At 35.2% G+C, this 19,096-nt stretch overlaps 1 protein-coding gene and 1 non-coding gene across 2 annotated transcripts in view; both read left to right on the top strand.

Moving 5' to 3' along the window:
- KPNA4 (karyopherin subunit alpha 4) overlaps positions 1 to 18,826 on the top strand; it is a 59,429-nt gene extending 40,603 nt beyond the window's left edge. The window contains exons 9-17 of the mRNA XM_044770938.2: positions 897 to 1,066; positions 1,174 to 1,218; positions 4,018 to 4,149; positions 9,002 to 9,130; positions 10,529 to 10,633; positions 12,507 to 12,578; positions 13,781 to 13,943; positions 16,574 to 16,668; positions 18,495 to 18,826. Of these exons, the coding sequence (XP_044626873.1) occupies positions 897 to 1,066; positions 1,174 to 1,218; positions 4,018 to 4,149; positions 9,002 to 9,130; positions 10,529 to 10,633; positions 12,507 to 12,578; positions 13,781 to 13,943; positions 16,574 to 16,668; positions 18,495 to 18,593 (1,010 nt within the window). The 3' untranslated portion in view covers positions 18,594 to 18,826. The remainder of the gene's footprint in view (positions 1 to 896; positions 1,067 to 1,173; positions 1,219 to 4,017; positions 4,150 to 9,001; positions 9,131 to 10,528; positions 10,634 to 12,506; positions 12,579 to 13,780; positions 13,944 to 16,573; positions 16,669 to 18,494) is intronic.
- Positions 9,352 to 9,670, top strand: LOC123286161 (small Cajal body-specific RNA 7). The gene has a single exon (XR_006528434.1). It is a non-coding gene; the product is annotated as a small Cajal body-specific RNA 7 (non-coding RNA).
- Positions 18,827 to 19,096: the final 270 nt, after the last annotated feature.

The following is a 19,096-nucleotide window of genomic DNA, read 5'->3' as shown; positions in this document are numbered from 1 at the left end:
AGTGTCCCTCACTCCTTGTTTTTATACCCAATTCTAGATTTAGAACTATTAACGCAGCATCTTGATCTTTGTGTTTTAGTTCTAGTGACGTTGTTAATTAGAATACATGGCGTTAATTAGAATACATGGATGCGAAACAAACAAGTATTTATCTCCAAATATTGTAATGCAAGGAGAAGTGTTTTTGCTTGTGGAATGTAATACTTCATCATGGCTCACATACTAGAAATTACAGTGACACTTTTGATATAGAAATTAAATTTGGTAGTTCTCTAGGGCAGTGACTCTCAAACTTTTAGGCTGTTACCAGAAGCCTATGAAGGGCTTGTTAAAACACAGAATCCTGGACCCGTGAGTTTCTGTTTCAGTAGAATCACTGTGGGAACCACTACTCTAGGGGCATTGGTCGCCCCCCGCATGCACACACACACGCTTTTTTTGACATAGTTTTTAAGTGTATAGAATAATTTATAGTTATTTTCTCTCAAATATTTTCTCTCTAATAGTATTTTAATATATCTTTTTTTATTGCATGAGTTTGTTAAACTGAGAGTACCTTTGAGAGAAGATGAAAGCACCAGTTCTCTGCTCACAGGGTATTTTAAAGAACCCTTAGGTTTCTAGCATTTAGATGGCATAAAAACTGTATAGGTGAGCAGCTTATAAACCTAAGTACATGAATAATGTGTAAAAGAATATCTTAGTACCTATGTTGCTTCTCTTGAATCAAAGACTTAAAATGTGAACTTGGTTATTATTGTCTATAACTTTTATTAAACTTAATAGTATATCTGGTTAGAATTTAGGAATCAGCACATTGAATGCAGTGATTTATGTTTTCTGAATTGCATGTTATCAACATATTTTATTGAATTAATAAGTTCTTCTTCCTGCAGGTGATGGGCCACAGTGTAGAGACTATGTCATAAGTCTTGGAGTTGTGAAACCTTTACTTTCCTTCATAAGTCCATCTATTCCTATAACATTCTTAAGAAATGTTACTTGGGTTATGGTCAACTTATGTCGCCACAAAGACCCACCACCGCCAATGGAAACCATTCAGGAGGTAAACAAGTATTTTTGTGGTTTTTTTGTTTTTAAACTAAAGTAGCTACCATTACATATATGTTTTTATCTATATATGTTTTAAAATCTTTATGTTTCTCTCTCCAGATTCTTCCAGCTCTTTGTGTTTTAATTCATCACACAGATGTAAATGTGAGTAAATGTTTCCCATCATATATCTTTATATTTGTATGTATGTATGTATGTCTAGGGCTGCCACTGCGACATAAGGGAGAAAATAGTGAACATGATGTCAGTATACTTTATCAGATTTTTCTGTTTCAAGAGCTGTAATACATAGTTTGATCTTTTTATATTTACTCGGTGTTTACTTGTATCACAAAATATAATTTCAGTGAAGAAATCACGCCTGACTTGTTTTGGTCTGAGCATTAATGTATGTGCATATACATATTTATATATATGTATGTATGTATATACACAAATGTTGTAAAAACTCACATTGAAAGTTCTTAAAGTTGCCAGTTAGTGATATTTCTCTCACTAAGATTGTCTTTGATTGTTCCATGAGCTTTTTATGGAAGCTCATTTTGACAGCCTGGACAGTGAGAGAGCACATATACCTAGTGATATTTTGGGTTTTTGAAAGATTAAAAAAGAAAAATATATTTGTGCCATTATGCATGGGTTTGTATTCACATACAGAGACCAAACCACGAACATCAGTTGCTCTTCAATTTCATGTTTACTCTGTTTTTCCGTTTATAATGATTTGGGTAGTGGCTTCACTTGGTGTAGAGATAACTCTTATTATCCAAACAACAAGGAAAAAAATCAGTGCAGACTAGATTTTAAACATAATAAATATATCTTACTCATTCTTACTAACACAGATGGCAAAGGAAAAAGCCACTCAGGAAGTGTGAATGAGGTGGCAAAGTGCCCCGACTGCTCAGGAGGCAGTTTCGCCTTCAGTGTGTTAGAAAAGCTAGGAATATAATGGGCAAGGGAATCACACGAGCAGAACGTGTATCTACCAGCAGAAACGTGTGCGGTCCTTTAAATACCTACTTGCTTTGGTCTAACGACCAATGTTTGATAAGCTGCCTTGTTCCTTTACCATTTCTAGCGTAAGACTTTTTTGCCAAGATCTCTCTATAGCGTATGGAACAAATTAAAATTAGAATGATACCACATCAAGCAGTGATATAATTCACAAAATCCATCGGATGAACATGGTCTTTGATCTAAAGGGGTTTTTTTAGCTCCAGATAGTCTAGGAGCTTAAAAAAAAACATGTAAGCAATTTTTGCTTTTGGCTCCTTAGAGCCAAGTTCTTTGATTAAATTACAAATTTTTAATACTTTGCTTTTAAAAGATTTCTAAGAAAGATTAATCTCAAAGTTTATCCCTGTAGCAGAAAACAAACACCTTGGTTGGCTTTATTCAGGGGTATATTACGTTCTTGCCACCTGTTTATCCCAGTCCAGTTGATCTCTTGCTTTTGATGTATCTTGAATTTCTCAAGCCAGTTTTCATGGGTTTTTTTAAGTAGATGTTTACTAAGTAATATTGTTTACTAAATAAAGATGTTTACTAAAAATAAAATCTTCTTAAGTAAACACTTAGCAGCAACTTCTTAAATCAGGCCATCAGAAAAATTAAAAAAAAATTAAAACTGCTTCCACAAACCATCAGTGACACACTGAAATTACACTCTAGTTGTAATTTAGTAACTTGAAGTTTTTGCCTCTATCATCAAATTTTGGCATATGTTAGTACTCCAGAAAAAAAAATTACATTTGTAAGTTGAAATTTAGTTGTTTCATATATTTTGACCACTTTGTGTGAATTTTTCATTTGGTGTCTTCCTTTTACATTAAAAATATCCGTAGCACTGTCTTGACTTTCTGAAAGGAACAATGGCAAAGTGCTGTTTTATCCTTCTAGGAGCTTCTTGGAGGTCTTTAACATAACATTGTTTTAGAATTTAACAGGTTTCAAACTTTCCTAGCTTGTCATTTGACAGAGTCCATATTCCAGAAAGGCTTTGGAAGTAAAGTTCTGGGCACAATTATTACTGCTATGTCTTTGTCAATCGTTGTATAATTTATGCAGCAATTTAATAGATGTTTGTCATACTTCCTTTTGGCCATAACTTCTAATTAGGGCTTAACATATAAAGAGAGATGAAACACAGTGGCCCACTGTACTTTAAAATATAATCTATAGGATATTTTTAATATAAATTAATTACAGAGGGGTGGGTTTTTTTGGTCAGTAATTTTGGCAGCTGGTGTAAGTTATGTATTTCCTTTTTTTACCAGAACATATTTTTTGATTATAGATCTCACAGGTTGACCTATGGTTGCTTTAAATGTCTTGATCTGCAGCTGTGGGAGACTTCCACTATGTGGAAAGTTGCTTCCAGTTTTACAAGGCAAAGCAAACTGATTAGAAAAGATAAAACTACTATAATCCTAATACTGGAGTACTGGCTTTAGACATACCTACATGGTACCAATGATACTAGAGAACACTTTGAATATATCCACCTAGCCCAGATGTTTTGAACCACTGTGTATGTTGGGTACATATATTATTTCCTACTGTATACATTTACCACAGAGTCCTTGGACGTATTATCCCTCAGTCTGGGCATTTGGGAAAGAGAATGTCCTTTTTCCGTATTTCATGTGCTATGTAGTATATTTGTGTCTTGGGGAATTAAGATTGGATACTAATCTGTGATCAAGATCATAGTTAACCTAAACATCCTGAATATGGTTAAAAGATGCACATACTTGATACAGATGTTCACAGATGATGATGTTTAGTGTAATAGAGAAGATTAAGATTCCAGTGAATTGAGATGAGAGAAGGAAGGAAGAAAGAAGCTAATAGAACAATCATAGATTATTCTCTATGACTAAGAATTATTAAAATGAGAAAATATTTAAAGGCTATTTATATTTTCATTTTATTCACCAGATATTGGTAGATACTGTCTGGGCCCTCTCTTATCTTACTGATGCTGGTAATGAACAGATACAGATGGTAATAGACTCTGGAATAGTCCCTCATTTGGTTCCTCTGCTCAGCCACCAGGAAGTTAAAGTTCAGGTGAGTTTGTTGTTCATAAAAATATAAGTTTCTCTTACCACTAATTGCTTTAAGCGTGGTATTCGAAGATGTACAATTTGAATAGTTTAGAGTCTGTTTTTAGCCTATTAACATATCTGTGATGAAAAGAGTGAATTATTATATCCCCATTTTGAAGATAGAGAAAATGAGGTAGAAGTACTACAGTTCAACAAAACCCTCCCTCCCCTGTCCCCACCTCCTACCCCAAAACTAACCAGGGCGACTCCTTTGTAAATTACTGATTTCTGATCTAGACCAGGCAATTCATATAGCAACTTGGGGGGCCTCTGAAACAAGAATTGATACTTTTATTTTCCCTACTCTTCCTGTTTTTCTTCTTTTCTTCCACTCTCCTACTCGCCCCCTCCCCCCACCAGCTGTCTTTTGTTCTCCTCCACTGCCACCTAGCTAGTTTAGTTAATGCTTAGCTTCAGAAGGCTTTGTACTGAAATATACTGCTTAGATGCTTCCTAAATTGTTTCCTTTCAGTTATTTAAAATTATTTAATTTTTATTCTTAAATTATTTTTAAATCCTTCCACATAAATATTTATCCCAAAGAACCTGCTTCTAGAGAGAACCAAAAAAGAGTGTGAGAAGTGCACACAAATATTACAAGCAGTAATTGTCAAACTGCAGTGGTGAAGGGAGATGGAGCAAGCTCTCCCTACCTTTCTGAAGTAAATAGTATGCTTTCTTCTTATAATGGCTTAGAGTCTAAAAAGTACAATAATAGTATAAGGAAAACTGCTAATTCACTATTTCTCAGCCCTGGCTGGACATCAAAATAAACTGTGAAGCTTAAAGAAGAAAAAAATTTATTTCCCTTGCTCAACCCCTAGAGATTCTGTTGCAGTGAATCTGGGATGTTTCCCAGAAACCTGGGCTTTAAAAAGCTCTTCAGATGATGCTCACGTCCGTTTCAGAATGAAGACCCACTGCCTTATTTAAAGCACTGTAAAGAAAGAGGGAACATTGAACTGAATTCAGAAAAAGTTGATTAATAGAACAGTTTGCATTTAGGGGTATTGCTGGCTTATTGTAAACATTCTTGGTAGATGTTTATCATTCAGTTTGCATTTCTTAAGTGTAGTACTTCTGTCCTGGTATAGGATTTTGGTTTGTATTTTGTTTTTGTCTTTTCAGAATGCATCTTCAGTTTTAATACTGGACTTCATTGAGAAAATAGGGGCTTGGGATTTTTCGTTAGCCAACTCTCAAGGAAAGTTAATATTCTGTACTTTACCTAATAACTAATAGAGATTTTTTTAAATGATTGCAACTTTCACATCGTAATTTAGGAAAACAGAATAGTGTGATGAACCTCCATGTAGGTTTCCTCTATATCCCTACTCACTCTCCCGCAGATTATTTTGACACAAATCCCAGATATCATACAATTTTATCCCGCTTGCATTTCTAAAATGTGTGTATTTTTAACATAAACACAATACCATTATAAACATAATACCATTAGAGCACTTTAAAAAATCTTAATGTTAAAATCCACTCAGTATCCAAATTTTGCTGATTGCTTCATATTTTTTTCACAGTTTGACGAAATCAATATCCAAATAAGGTTGACACATTATATTTGGTAGCTATGTCTTTATGTTTCTGTTATGCTACAACTTTCTTCTTTTTTCTTCCCCCTTTAAATTTATTTATTAAAGAAGCTGGGTCACTACGAAACATTTTTGAAAGAAATTAAAGAAAACCTATATAAATGGAAAGACATCTGGGCTCATGGATTAGAAGACAGTATTGTTGGGATGGCAGTGCTCCCCAAATTTATCTAGAGATAAAATGCAATTCCTGTTAAAATCCCAGGCCCCTTTTTTGCAGAAACTTACAAGCTAATCTTAAAATCCATATGGAAATACAAAGGGCCCAGAAATAATCAAAACAGTCTTTAAAAAGAACAAAATTTGGAGACTATCCACTTTCAAAACCTACTACAAAGCTAGAATAAGTAAGATTTTGTGATACTGGCAGAAGGATAGACAAATGGATCAGTGAAATAGAATCAAGAGTTCAGAAATAAACTCACATTTATGCTCAATTGATTTTCAACAAGGGTACCAAGAAAATTCAGTGAACAAAGAATAGTCTAGTCAACAAATGATTTGAGGCTACTGGATATCCACATGTAAAAGAATGAAGTTGGACCCCTGCCTCACACCATATATAAAAATTAGCTCAAAATGATCAAACACCTAAATGTGAAAACTAAAAGTATAAACCTCCTAGAAGAAAATGTAGGCATAAATCTTCATGACCTTGGATTAAGCAGTAGTTTCTTAGATATGGCACCACAAGTATAAACAACCAAGGGGAAAAATAGATAAATTGAACTTTACGAAAATTAAAAACTTGAGCTCCTGAGGAGACCATCAGGAAAGTGAAAAGACAACCCACAGAATGGAAGAGAATATTTGCAAATCATATATCTGAAAAGGGACTTGTATTTAAAATATATAAAGAACTCTTATAATTCAACTATAAAAAGACAAATCACCCAATTAAAAAGTGGGCAAAAGATTTAAATACAGTTTTCAAAAAAAGACATACAAATGGTCAATAAGCACATGAGAAGATACTCAACATCATTAGTCATTAAGGAAATGCAAATCAAAGCTACAATGAGATCCCACTTCATACCCACCAGGATGGCTATAATCAAAAAGACAGTAACAGGTGTTGACAAGGATGTACAGAACGTAGAATCCTCACACATTGCTGATGGGAATGTAAAATGGTACAGCCTCTTTGGAATACAGTTTGACAGTAGCTCAAAAAGTTAGACATAAAGTTACCATATGACCTAGCAGTTTCACTCCCAGGTATATACCCAGGAGAACTGAAAACTCATGTTCACGCAAAAACTTGTTCACAAATGGTCATGGCAGTATTATTTATTATAGCCAAAAAGTGGAAACAATCCAAATGTCCATCAACTGATGGTTAACTAAAATGTCGTGTGTCCGTGCAGCAGAATATTATTGGGCTATGAAAAGGAAGGAAATGCAGTAGTCCTCTCTTATCCACAGGAGATACTTCCAAGACTCCAGTGGATACCTGAAACCGTGGATTTCCCTATATGTACTAACCTGTATATACTAATGTGCCTAACCCTATATATACTGTTTTTTCCTATGCACACATACATGTGATAAAGTTTAATTTACAAATTAGGCACAGGAAGAGATTAACAACAATAACTAATCACAAAATAGAACAGTTATAACAATATACAGTAATAAAAGTTACCGTAGATCTTAGAAATCTCAGCATATGATTTTTTTTCTTTCCTCATTAAGTCAAGAACTTTCACCTTTTCACTTAAAGGAAGCACTTTACAGCTTTTCTCTGGCATATCCAAATTGCCAGCATCACTACTCTTGCACGTTGGCATATTAAGTAAAATAAGGGTTACTTGAACACAAGCACTGCAATACCAAGACAGTCGATCTGATAATCAAGACGGCTACCAAGTGACGTAACAGGTGGATAGCGTCTATACTGTGGATACGCTGGACAAAGGGATGATTCACATTCTAGATGGACTGGGATGGCATGAGATTTCATCATGTGACAACAGCATGCAATTTAAAACATAATTGTTTATTTCTGAAATTTTCGGTTTAATATTTTTAGACCATGGTTGACCACAAGGAACTAAAACCATAGAAAGTAAAACCACAGATAAGGGGGGACTGTTGTACTGATAACATGCTCCAATGTGGATGGACCTTGAGAGCATTATTTTAAGTGAAAGAAGCCAGACAAAAAAGACCACCTACTTTTTTATTCTAATCACATGTAATATCCAGAATAGGCAAATCTGTACAGATAGGCATACCAGTTGCCAGAGGCCTGGGATGAGAGCGACAGGAGTGACTGCTAATAGGTACAGATACTCTTCTTTGGAGGGATGACAATGGTCTGAATTGCTTACTGGTTACAGTTGCACAACTTTCAATATACTAAGAACCACTGAATTGTACACTTTGAAAGGGTGAATTTTACGTAAATTATATCTTTTCTTTTTTTTTTTTTTTTTGGTGAGGAAGATTGGCCCCGAGCTAATAACATTTATTGCCAGTCCTCCTCTTTTTTTCTTCTCTCCCAAAAGACCCCGCAGTACACAGTTATATATCCTAGTTGCAGGTTCTTCTAGTTCCTCTATGTAGGACAACGCCTCAGCATGCCCTGATGAGTGGTGCCAGGTCTGCACCCAGGATCCGAACTGGCGAAACCCTGGGCCACCGAAGCAGAATGTGTGAACTTAACCACTTGGCCACAGCACCAGCCCCTCAATTTTTTTAAAAAAAGAAAAACCTGGGTATTTGTCTTGCAGAAGGAAAAACTAGCCAAAAAAAAAAAAGCTTTAACTTGACAGAAAATGTCCTAATACAACTATAAAAAAAGTAATTGACAATTCAAATTCATTTGATACTGAAATCTCTTACGTTAAGCAGGTTCCTGCTTTCCTTCAGAAAGGCACTGTTTTTTTTTAACTTATTGAAGCACTGAATCTGAAATCTGTAGTATCTTATTTTCTTTATGGCCCTGATTACTATCTAAAATTATCCTTGTTTGTTTGTTTATTGACTGCCTTCTCCTCCAATAATGTAAGATTCATGAAAGCTAGATTGTGTCTGTGCTATTCACTCCTCTGTACCTAAATCGGTGTTTGACACAGCTTGCTCAGAAAGGATCAGTTGGCATGAATGAGCAAATGTATCTTTCATAGCCTGCCCAGCATGCCTTTGTGATGGTAAGGAATATTGCACAAGAACAGCATCTCATTCCGTCGTCTTGTGTTCCAGACTGCTGCGCTTCGAGCTGTGGGCAACATTGTGACTGGGACTGATGAGCAAACACAAGTTGTTTTGAACTGTGATGCTCTTTCACACTTCCCAGCACTTCTGACACATCCCAAAGAGAAAATTAATAAAGTAAGCATTTTTAAATACTGTTTAATAAATGGTATATAAAATGTCAGCAGTCTTCATTTGTAAAATTAGGGACTCAGACTTGTCTGTAATATTGGTTATTAATATAAACTCATTTAGACATCAAGAGCAAATAAAATATTTTGCTCTTTATAATGTGGATTAGTATATGATTTTCCATACATAAAACAAACCAATTGTAAACAGTGTGAATTTGGCTCTCTTGGAAATGATGAAATAGAGATAATTGGGTGTTGAAGGTTGTGTGAGTGGAAATTTTGAATACGTAAGTTAAGTAATTAATATTTTATAGGTACTTAGTAGAGAGTGTGTGTGCATGTGTGTGTGCTCCTGCTGGCTATGGGAAGGGGGCGCTGACTGGTGATGCTGATACTGGAGTGCATCTGAGGCTGTTGTAGAAATTCATGGGTTGTTGATTACAACATTGCCGATGATTATAACCCAAGAACAGCTCACCTCAGTAGCCTAGCACCCTAAAATCTCTGACAGGTTCATTAAACATGCTCCTGTGATCTGATCCAGAAGAGCCTACTGCACACTAGCTAATACTAAGAGTTTTTGAAGTAAAACTTGTTTACTAGTTTTTGTAAATAGAGAAAATGTTTCACTTTAGTAAATTGGTAAATTTAATACATTTGTTAAGGTTGGTAAGTTATAGTAATATCCTACATAGGCTGTCGGGTACATGCTTTGTCTTATTTTATGCTAACTGGTTTCAGTGTGCATTTATCACGTATGAAACTTGTTTAGAAAATGAAAAACTCGTGATCATTTTGGCCGAAGTAGCACCATTGTTTTGTAAAAGGTAGCATAAAAAGATCATGAGGGTAGACCAATGAAGCAGGCAAACATCTGGCTCTGCTTTAGCTCTTGAGAGAAACAGTGCAGTGAAGGACTGTTAGCAATATGTATACTAAAACAACCCACTGTGTGACTTTTCGTGTCTCCATTGTCATGGGTGATTGAGATTTATCTCGTTTGGCTAGAGCTCTTGATGAGAATAGGTAGACAGTAAAGCACATTATGTTGAGGGGGTTGCTGAATCTTGTTTACAATAGTTTTAGGATTTATATTTGTATTATAGCTCATCGGTTTTTTAGTATTTGTTCAGCCAGGCTTCTTTTGTCTTAGTGTTTGGGAACATTGCTTTCAGAAATTCTTTAGAAGGGTTATTTCATTATGACTTAGATTAGGGCCTGTAGCAATCTGTCCAAGGAAAATATGGCAAGGGGAGAAAGGAGTTGAGATTCCTAAAATTTTTATTATGGAACTCATTCCATAGTAAAAATCATTTAAACATTGTAGTGAATGTATTTTTTCTTAGTTTAGATGCAGATTTTATTTTTTAATGAGAAATATTGATTCGGTCTTGTTCTCCAGGAAGCAGTGTGGTTCCTCTCCAACATCACTGCAGGAAATCAGCAGCAGGTTCAGGCAGTAATTGACGCCAATCTTGTACCAATGATAATACACCTTTTGGATAAGGTAAGAAAATCATCTTGTTTGTATCTGAGGGAGAAGAACGGGATTTAAATTTCACAAATTATGTGAATATGTACTTTTCTCTTTATTTAATTAGAACCTATAGAGTGGCATGAATACTACAGTAAAGTAGTGTTAGTATTAAAGCTTTAAAGCCCAGCAGTTTTATATACAAGAAACGTTTCCTTTAGGAACCCCTAGCCCCTCTTCTATAGCATTCTTTTACCAAAATCATCATTATCCTGGGATTTATTTAAAAATTCATATTATTACTACTGATTATAAATGCATATTTTTCTAAGCACTTTACATATATTACCTCATTTAATATTGTAATTCTGTGAGGTTAAGAATTATCCACATTTGACAGGTGAAGAAACTATGGTATAGACATAAATTGCCCAAGATCAAACAACAAATGAGTATGCTCTTTAATTGTATGCCATTATCATCTCCCTTGCTTACGTTAACATTTGGGAAGGAGATGATTTAAAATGTCACAATCACAGCTTGAGGTTTTTTTCTGAATGCTGATCTGTAATTACAGAGAAGATACTTCCATCTTTTCCTCCATGTTTCCTACAAACCAGTAGTAGAGGCTAGTTTTCTATTAACTGGTAGATCAGATTCAGTTTCTTAGGCAAGAAAACGTAATCCACTACTCTCTGCTTCCAAACGATTCACTTCAGGAGACACTGTCTGTTCTACATCTAATGAGACTAAGATTGATAAGTGAGCTCAGGTGTTAGCCACCTACTCCAGCTGACTTTTATAAAGTTTTCCATCAATTTTTCACCTAATGGTTTTTAGGCAGTTATTGATGACTAGAAACTGCAAAATGATGACTTTCTAATTGTCGTTCTTTATGTGTTAGCTATGATTCTTCAGTAAAGAGCTTTTTCTTATCAGCTATTGGTTTACTCTGAAATACATTTCACCTAGGAGAGGCAAGATAAATGCTTGGTTCTTGCTCATTATCACTCAGTTTTTAGAATGATTTGGTTCCCTAATAACATCGAAAGGCGACTTGGGTGGAGTTTTTAGTGTCATTAGGAAATTATGGATTTTTACATATATATATATTTTGTAAGTTTTATTCCATTATAGTTATTCTTTCTGACACTTGAGTTGTCCCTGACCAATGGGAACCTTTTAAATTTAGTGCCTGTGCCTTTTTTTTTTTTTTTTTGGAGGAAGATTAGCCCTCTGCTAACTGCTGCCAGTCCTCCTCTTTTTGCTGAGGAAGACTGGCCCTGATCTAATATCCATGCCCGTCTTCCTCTACTTTATACATGGGACGCCTACCACAGCATGGCTTTTGCCAAGCAGTGCTGTGTCCACACCCGGGCTCCAAACTGGCGAACCCTGGGCCGCTTCTGGAACATGCGAACTTAACTGCTGCACCATGAGGCCAGCCCTTAAATATATTTTTTCAATTTTTATTTGAAAGGCAGTACATGAGGGTAAATGTCTTTATCATAGTGTCATTCATGATAGGCATTACTATTTTTAAAACTTTATGTGTTTAAAGGATTCTTTATTTTAGCTTTGTCAAATTTGTCACTTTGATTAAAGTGAAATTGTACATTTTCCCATATTTTTCTTGACTAGTTTTATTTCATTATTGACTTCATTTGATCTTATATTACTGAACAGTAATACAAGTCAGTTTGTTGCCAAGAGAGTTCACAAGAAGGAGTCCCCATTGTTTAGAGTAAATTGGGTTCAAAGGCTTATCTTAATAAGTAAAGATTATGTATGCATAGAAAGGCTAGAAGAAAACCTAGGGAAATAAGCAGTTGAGAAATCATTTCAGAAGACATTTTTTCCAGTTTACCCTATATTGAGATTTGTGTCCTTTGCTTTGCTTTTACAGGGGGATTTTGGCACTCAGAAAGAAGCTGCTTGGGCCATAAGTAATTTAACAATTAGTGGAAGGAAAGATCAAGTAAGTTCAGTGCTTATTTATTTCTCAAGACTGGCAAAATAACAGTACAGATAATTCTGAGATGTAGATTTCAGTAAATCATGATTTAAAATAATAGCAAGATAATGGGCATTCTCTGATATTTTGTTATTTTTTCTGCATAAAACTGTTACTTTGACTTTCTTTAGTTATATTTCGTAGGTAAGTGTTCTCTTCTCAACTTCTTGACCTACAAGAATTTTCTAATCCATGGTAGTAAGATTGAAACACTTATAGTCAGGATTGTTTTTTTGTTTTTTAACAGTATTAAGAAAAAACAGGATTTTTTAAGTTAATACGGCAAAATGAAACTGCCTCACAGGTTCTCCTAACAAATGAACAACAACAAAAAGAAAGCAAAACAGCAGCAACAGCAGTTTACCAGCAGCAAACCAAACAAGGAGCTAAGCTTGGCTGGGACTAGGTACTCGGGTGAGAACCGTGAGGCACCAGCGCACAAACTTCAACCAGGCACTCACTCTCAGGGTTGCACGGTGACAGAGCTCACCACTGTGCCAACTGGCAAAAGAAAATGACTTCTAAAGGTCCCAGATATGTTTCATAGACAGGTAGAAAGAGTGGATTTGGAGCTGATAAATAATCAACTGATAATTGTCACATAAGCTATAGACTGTGGCAAGCAGTGAATCCACTTAAATATGAATTCAGAGCATAGTATAAATACAGTACGTGGAAAGAAATAACAGAATTTTAAAATGAAAGAAAAATACTACAAAAATAGTACAGAACCAATTGAATAGTGACTTGAGAGCTGGCCAGGTATATGAGAGTGCTAAACGTCACAGCAGAGAGTCAGTGCATGCTCTCACATTGAGCAGTGTAGTTTTAAAAAGATATCATCTGGCCTCCTAACTGATTTCATAATTTCTTAATTTTAAAGGGGAAAGGGTCTTTGAAGGAAGTACTCCATATGGTAAAGAAATGTTTCCTATGAAGTTGGGTGATGCTCTCATTTTCACTTCAGTTTTTTTTCTTAAGTTCAAGAAAAATAAACACTACGTTAAAAAGAAAAGGATGTTAGATTCATGTAGTCTAACTTAACATGTGAGAGATAAGATCATGTTTCCATACTCAAAATTTAAAGTCAAAATTATTCCGCTGAGATAGTATGGTACACAAACGAAGTTCTGTTCTGTCTATTCTATCATGGTGTTTTTATTCAGGTGGCCTACCTAATCCAACAAAATGTTATCCCACCTTTTTGCAATTTGCTGACTGTAAAAGATGCACAAGTTGTGCAAGTAGTACTCGACGGACTAAGTAATATATTAAAAATGGCTGAAGACGAGGCAGAAACCATAGCCAATCTTATAGAAGAATGTGGAGGTGAGTCTGTTGTAAGCTGTTATTGCATACTTTAATGTTCTTTTTGTAACTACTTTTATTTTCTGACTAATAAAGCACTTCTATATTTTTCTGTCTCAGATAATCAAGTAACAGAATAAAGTAAATACTATATTCTATATATATAAGTCCTGCTCAGCTTCTTGCATATGCTTAAGTAACTGAACTGCTGCCATACATTAAACAGGCACTGTGCTAAGGTACTGGGAAGACAGTAGGAAACAAGACACAGTTCTTGCCCTCAAGGCATGTAGTCTAGTCATAGAGATAAATATGAACTGATTTAATGTGCTAATTACCCTAATAGAATTATACAACAAAGTGAAATACGTAATCCATCCTGGAAGAAGCAGGAAGTCACACCTGAGCTGGATTTTGAGAGATGAATAAGGATTAATAAAGTAAAAAGGGATGAAAGGTGATCCAGGCAGAGATAACACCATGAGCAAAGTCTGAGGTGAGAAACAGCATTCAGCAAATTATAAGTAGTTCAGTGTTGCTGAATCAAAGTATGGGGTAGAAACTGCCAAAAGATGAGGCTAGAGACATAGCCAATAACCAGTCCCCTTTGGTCTTAGAAGCTTTGTAGCACAGCAGATATTTTATTCTATAGGGCGGTGGTTCCCATATCTGGCTTTGTACCAGAACCACCCGCAATGTAAACAACACACCTTAGCTTTTCCCTCTTAGGATTAACATGTAGACAGAACATGGAAACCTCAAATGTAGCTGTGGAACCAAATGTAAATGTTACCAACCTGGATAAGCCAAAAAAGTCAAAGTATTTCTGACACAAGTTGACAAGTACAGGAAGCGAGAGCTAACTAAGAGTAGGAGGACCTGTGTCTTCAGCTTAGTTAGTGGAGGAGTTCAGAGCCTTGACAATTAATGTAATAAGAAATAAGCATTTTTAAAGTTACTAAAGTGACAAATAGAACAACAGAGAAAATAAAACGTAACTATTAAGTTAGTAACAGAAGATGGGGAATAGTGTTACGGAACTAATTAGGAAGTGAGTACCAGAAAAATTTAAAACCGTCATAATTAAAAATTTTACTACTGGGGCCGGCCCTGTGGCTGAGTGGTTAAGTTCGCACGTTCTGCTTCGGCGGCCCAGGGTTTCACCGGTTCGGATCCTGATGCAGACATGGCACCGCTCATCAGGCCACATTGAGGCGGCGTCCCACATGCCACAATTAGAAGGACCCACAACTAAAATATACAACTACGTGCTGGGGGGATTTGGAGAGAAAAAGCAGAAAAAAACAATTTACTGCTGTGTTTTTTTCTTTTATCATGTAAACATATTTTAATTATTAAAAATTTATTTTTATATATTAAAAATATAGGTCTTAATCACTGCCTACCTCACTGGATGTGAGGCCAGGAATCTATATCTTATAAGCTCCCCGGTGGATTCTGCCATAGGGTATGACAAGCCATTAGAAGATTTTCCCTAGGGGATTGATATGTTTAGATGGAGCATGAATATTAGGGGAATGGGACTGTTGGAGACAGGAGGCAGGAAACCAGTTAGGAAAATCGATAGTGGTTGGGCCACAATAAATGAAGGCAGTAATGGTGACAACAAAGGGTAGGTGACAAGATCCAAGGAATGATAGACTGAGGTTTTTGAGATTTGATTGTAGAATATTGAGGGAAAGGCTTTCTCAGATTTCAAGGTGGTGTTGGTTATCACCAAGTAAGAATACGGTAGAAGGCACAGTGTAAATGAGGAAAGGCAAATAACAAATTGTGTTTTGGACAGTTTGAGTTTTAGATGACAGTGAAATGTCCTGGTGGAATTATCATGCAGGCATTTAAATTTTAAGCTTCTGAAGCTCAGGAAAGAAATGAAGCCATAGATTTACAAGTCCTCAGACTATCTGTAGTAACTAAAGTTGTTAATGGAAGGGCCCCATAAGGAGAATTGAGCCCAAAACAACTTCCTCCATTTAAGGAATTGAGACAGGAAGAACACTCATGAAAGGGCAAGTTTACTTTATTAAGAGATCTTAAAATGAATTATTACTTCTATAAAATAAAATGATCCAATTTGCATATCAACAGGTTAAGATTATATACTCTGCCTGTGATTTAATAAATTCATTAATGTTTACAAGGAAAATTCCCTTTTACCCTGAAATACTGTGGTTGATCTTGATCATTTTCCGTTATACTTAACAGATGTCTTAACATTCGTACTTATTAATCACCAGTATTTTAAATGTTTTTCATACATTCTCACTAGAAAAACTTGGCAGATGCTAGAAAGTAGAAGGAATCTGCTTTTAACTTTCAACAAGCAAAGCAATTCTATGTTATTACTCCTTATAAACACAGGTTATATAGTATTCTGCTGAGTAGATAGCTGTCCCATTGCTTACATTTATATGTATTTAAACACTAAGGTGTTTAATTTTTTAAGATAGAAATCCTATATCTTTGTGCGTGAAATCCTTTTATTTTTAAGATTCACCTTTAGAATAGATTCCCCAAAATTGTAGATGTGCAATCAAAAAATTGGATTATGTGGTCCCAAGATTATTGTAACTCTTATGTCACTACCTCTTAAATATTACCATTGTTTCACTTCATAACATTTCTTGCAGGACTGGAGAAAATTGAACAACTTCAAAACCATGAAAATGAAGATATCTACAAATTGGCCTATGAGATCATTGATCAGTTCTTCTCTTCAGATGATGTATTTAATAATTTTTTAGTTTTCTTAGTTTTATGCGTGAACATAAGTCTAGATGAAATAATATAGTAAGCTAGGACACAAGTATGTATTTTTTGGAATGCCGTTAAAATAGGTATATGACAGTAATGTCACTTATTTCAGAAACATAAATATTCCAATATTTTAAAGCCCCTTAAGGAATTAAAAACCAGTACTAGGTCTAATGGCAAAAAAAGATAAGGATTTTTTTTGACACTGGAAAAGTCTGTCTTCATTTTCACTTGATGTCTTTATCGTTCTCATATATTATATTGTTAATAGCATAACGTGTTTATAAATGAAACATTAATACTAGTATATCCTATGATAAGTCCTTTATGACAGTAATTAGTTAATCCATATTTGAATATATTGTCAGTTAGTTGGTGACCAAAATAAAAATGAAAGATAAAATGAAAATAATACAACATCAAGAAAAATAAGTTGCTATACAAAATGTAAGGTATAGTATACAAAAGTATCTTCAGATGTCAGTATATGTAGTTGAAATTAAAGTATTAACTTATTTTTAGTATTGCTTCTTTAGAAAAGTTAAATCTAAAATTAAAGCAATTATTCCTTAGAAAGTTATAGTGATTAGATACAGACACCAGTGGATTTTCAGAATGATTTTCTCAGCTTTCAAAGACTAAGTTTAATACCACAACCTTTTCCACATTATCAAGAAAGAATGGAATGTTGTTAAGCATTTTGTTAAGCATATATGGTTTGAACATTAACCTGACAAGGACAGTACTAGAAAAGAAAATTATAGACTATTTACTTGATGATCAAGCTATTAGAATATAATGCCAGTTATATAAATCAGAAATAAAATTTTAAAAAGCATACTCTTTTAAGGATAGCTTTGATTACATGTCTTAAAGTTGGATTTTTGGAAGTCCTAATTTGCAATTAGGTATACACCAGGCCTTATGATTTCTGGTACCTAAATATGCAGTTCTTTTTTACTCTCTTAGATTGTGAAAAGAAAAATTCAGATAATGTGCATATTTATAGGAACTGTACTATAGGTCCATAATTTTGTGGTGTTTCACTAAAGAACCTTTAGATGTAAAGCATACAGAATATTATTTATCCATTATTAGCAGAGCTGTTATTTTACTACTTTAAGCTCCAATGTCGTTTCTCTTCAATTGCTATTAAAAACTCAAAGATTACACTTACTCTCCAAGAGTGGTGGCATTAATTTTTTTAATGTCATAAACTTTTATCTGTTTGTCCAAGTACAAGGGAAATAATAGTGAATACCCTCTCAGTTTGAGATCTAGGACCATCTCCAATTTATTACTTCTATTTCATTCTTTTGGAAGATATTCATCTTACATACTCTCTTAAGTTTCCTCTCATTTTGGCATCCCTCAAGAAAAAGCCTTTACAAAATGTTTCAGGTTTATAAAGGAATGGTAGGACACTGTTGGCACTCCTCATCTCTCTCATACTTTGTTTAGGGGAGATGGAAATATTACTATAATGCTATTTATATACTTAAAACTAGGGGGCGGCCCGGTAGCGCAGCGGTTAAGTTTGCACGTTCCGCTTCTTGGCGGCCTGGGGTTCGCTGGTTCGGATCCCGGGTGCGGACATGGCACCACCGCTTGGCACACCATGCTGCGTGCTTCACATATAAAGTAGAGGAAGATGGGCACAGATGTTAGCTCAGGGCCAGGCTTTCTCAGCAAAAAGAGGAGGACTGGCAGTAGTTAGCTCAGGGCTAATCTTCCTCAAAAAAAAAAAAAAAAGAAAAGAAAAACTAATCATCACTTTCTCTTTCTTTTTTCCCTTAGATTGATGAAGATCCTAGCCTTGTTCCAGAGGCAATACAAGGTGGAACATTTGGTTTCAATTCATCTGCCAATGTACCAACAGAAGGGTTCCAGTTTTAGAGAGATGTTGTGGAAGTTAGGTACAATGCAGCACTGAGATATATATATATATATATATATACATATATATAAAAAGGTTTGATCCATCAAGCTTGGCTCATGGGATCTGCTGCTGCATTAAATCGGGAAAGAAAATGTGAAGATTTCATTTGGAATCACAGAAAATGCCCAAATGAGGTCAAGATGGCGAGTGGGTGCGAGTGAGAATGAGTGGCAAAATGTAATGAAAACTACATGAATGCTTATTTAGGTTGTTCAAAGTAAAAAGGGCTACAGGTCACAGATCTTCAGTGCCTGAGAAGGAACATTGACTTGCTCTATATCAATTGAGGGGAAAGTGCAGTACTGTCATCTTCAAGCCTTGTAAGCATAAAAGAGAATAGGATGCCCATATAAGTCAAAGGAAAATGAGCCCAGGCCTTGCTATGAAGCAATGTGTGAATGGACAATGTGGAATGAATGTCTGGCTCAGTGAGAGAGAGCCAGGTTCATCTTTCAAATCT

This window comes from Equus asinus, chromosome 5 (genome assembly GCF_041296235.1).
Source record: "Equus asinus isolate D_3611 breed Donkey chromosome 5, EquAss-T2T_v2, whole genome shotgun sequence".
NCBI classification, from domain to species: Eukaryota; Metazoa; Chordata; class Mammalia; order Perissodactyla; family Equidae; genus Equus; species Equus asinus.
The sequence above is the reverse complement of the archived record's forward strand: the minus strand, read 5'-3'. Positions and strand labels throughout refer to the sequence as shown.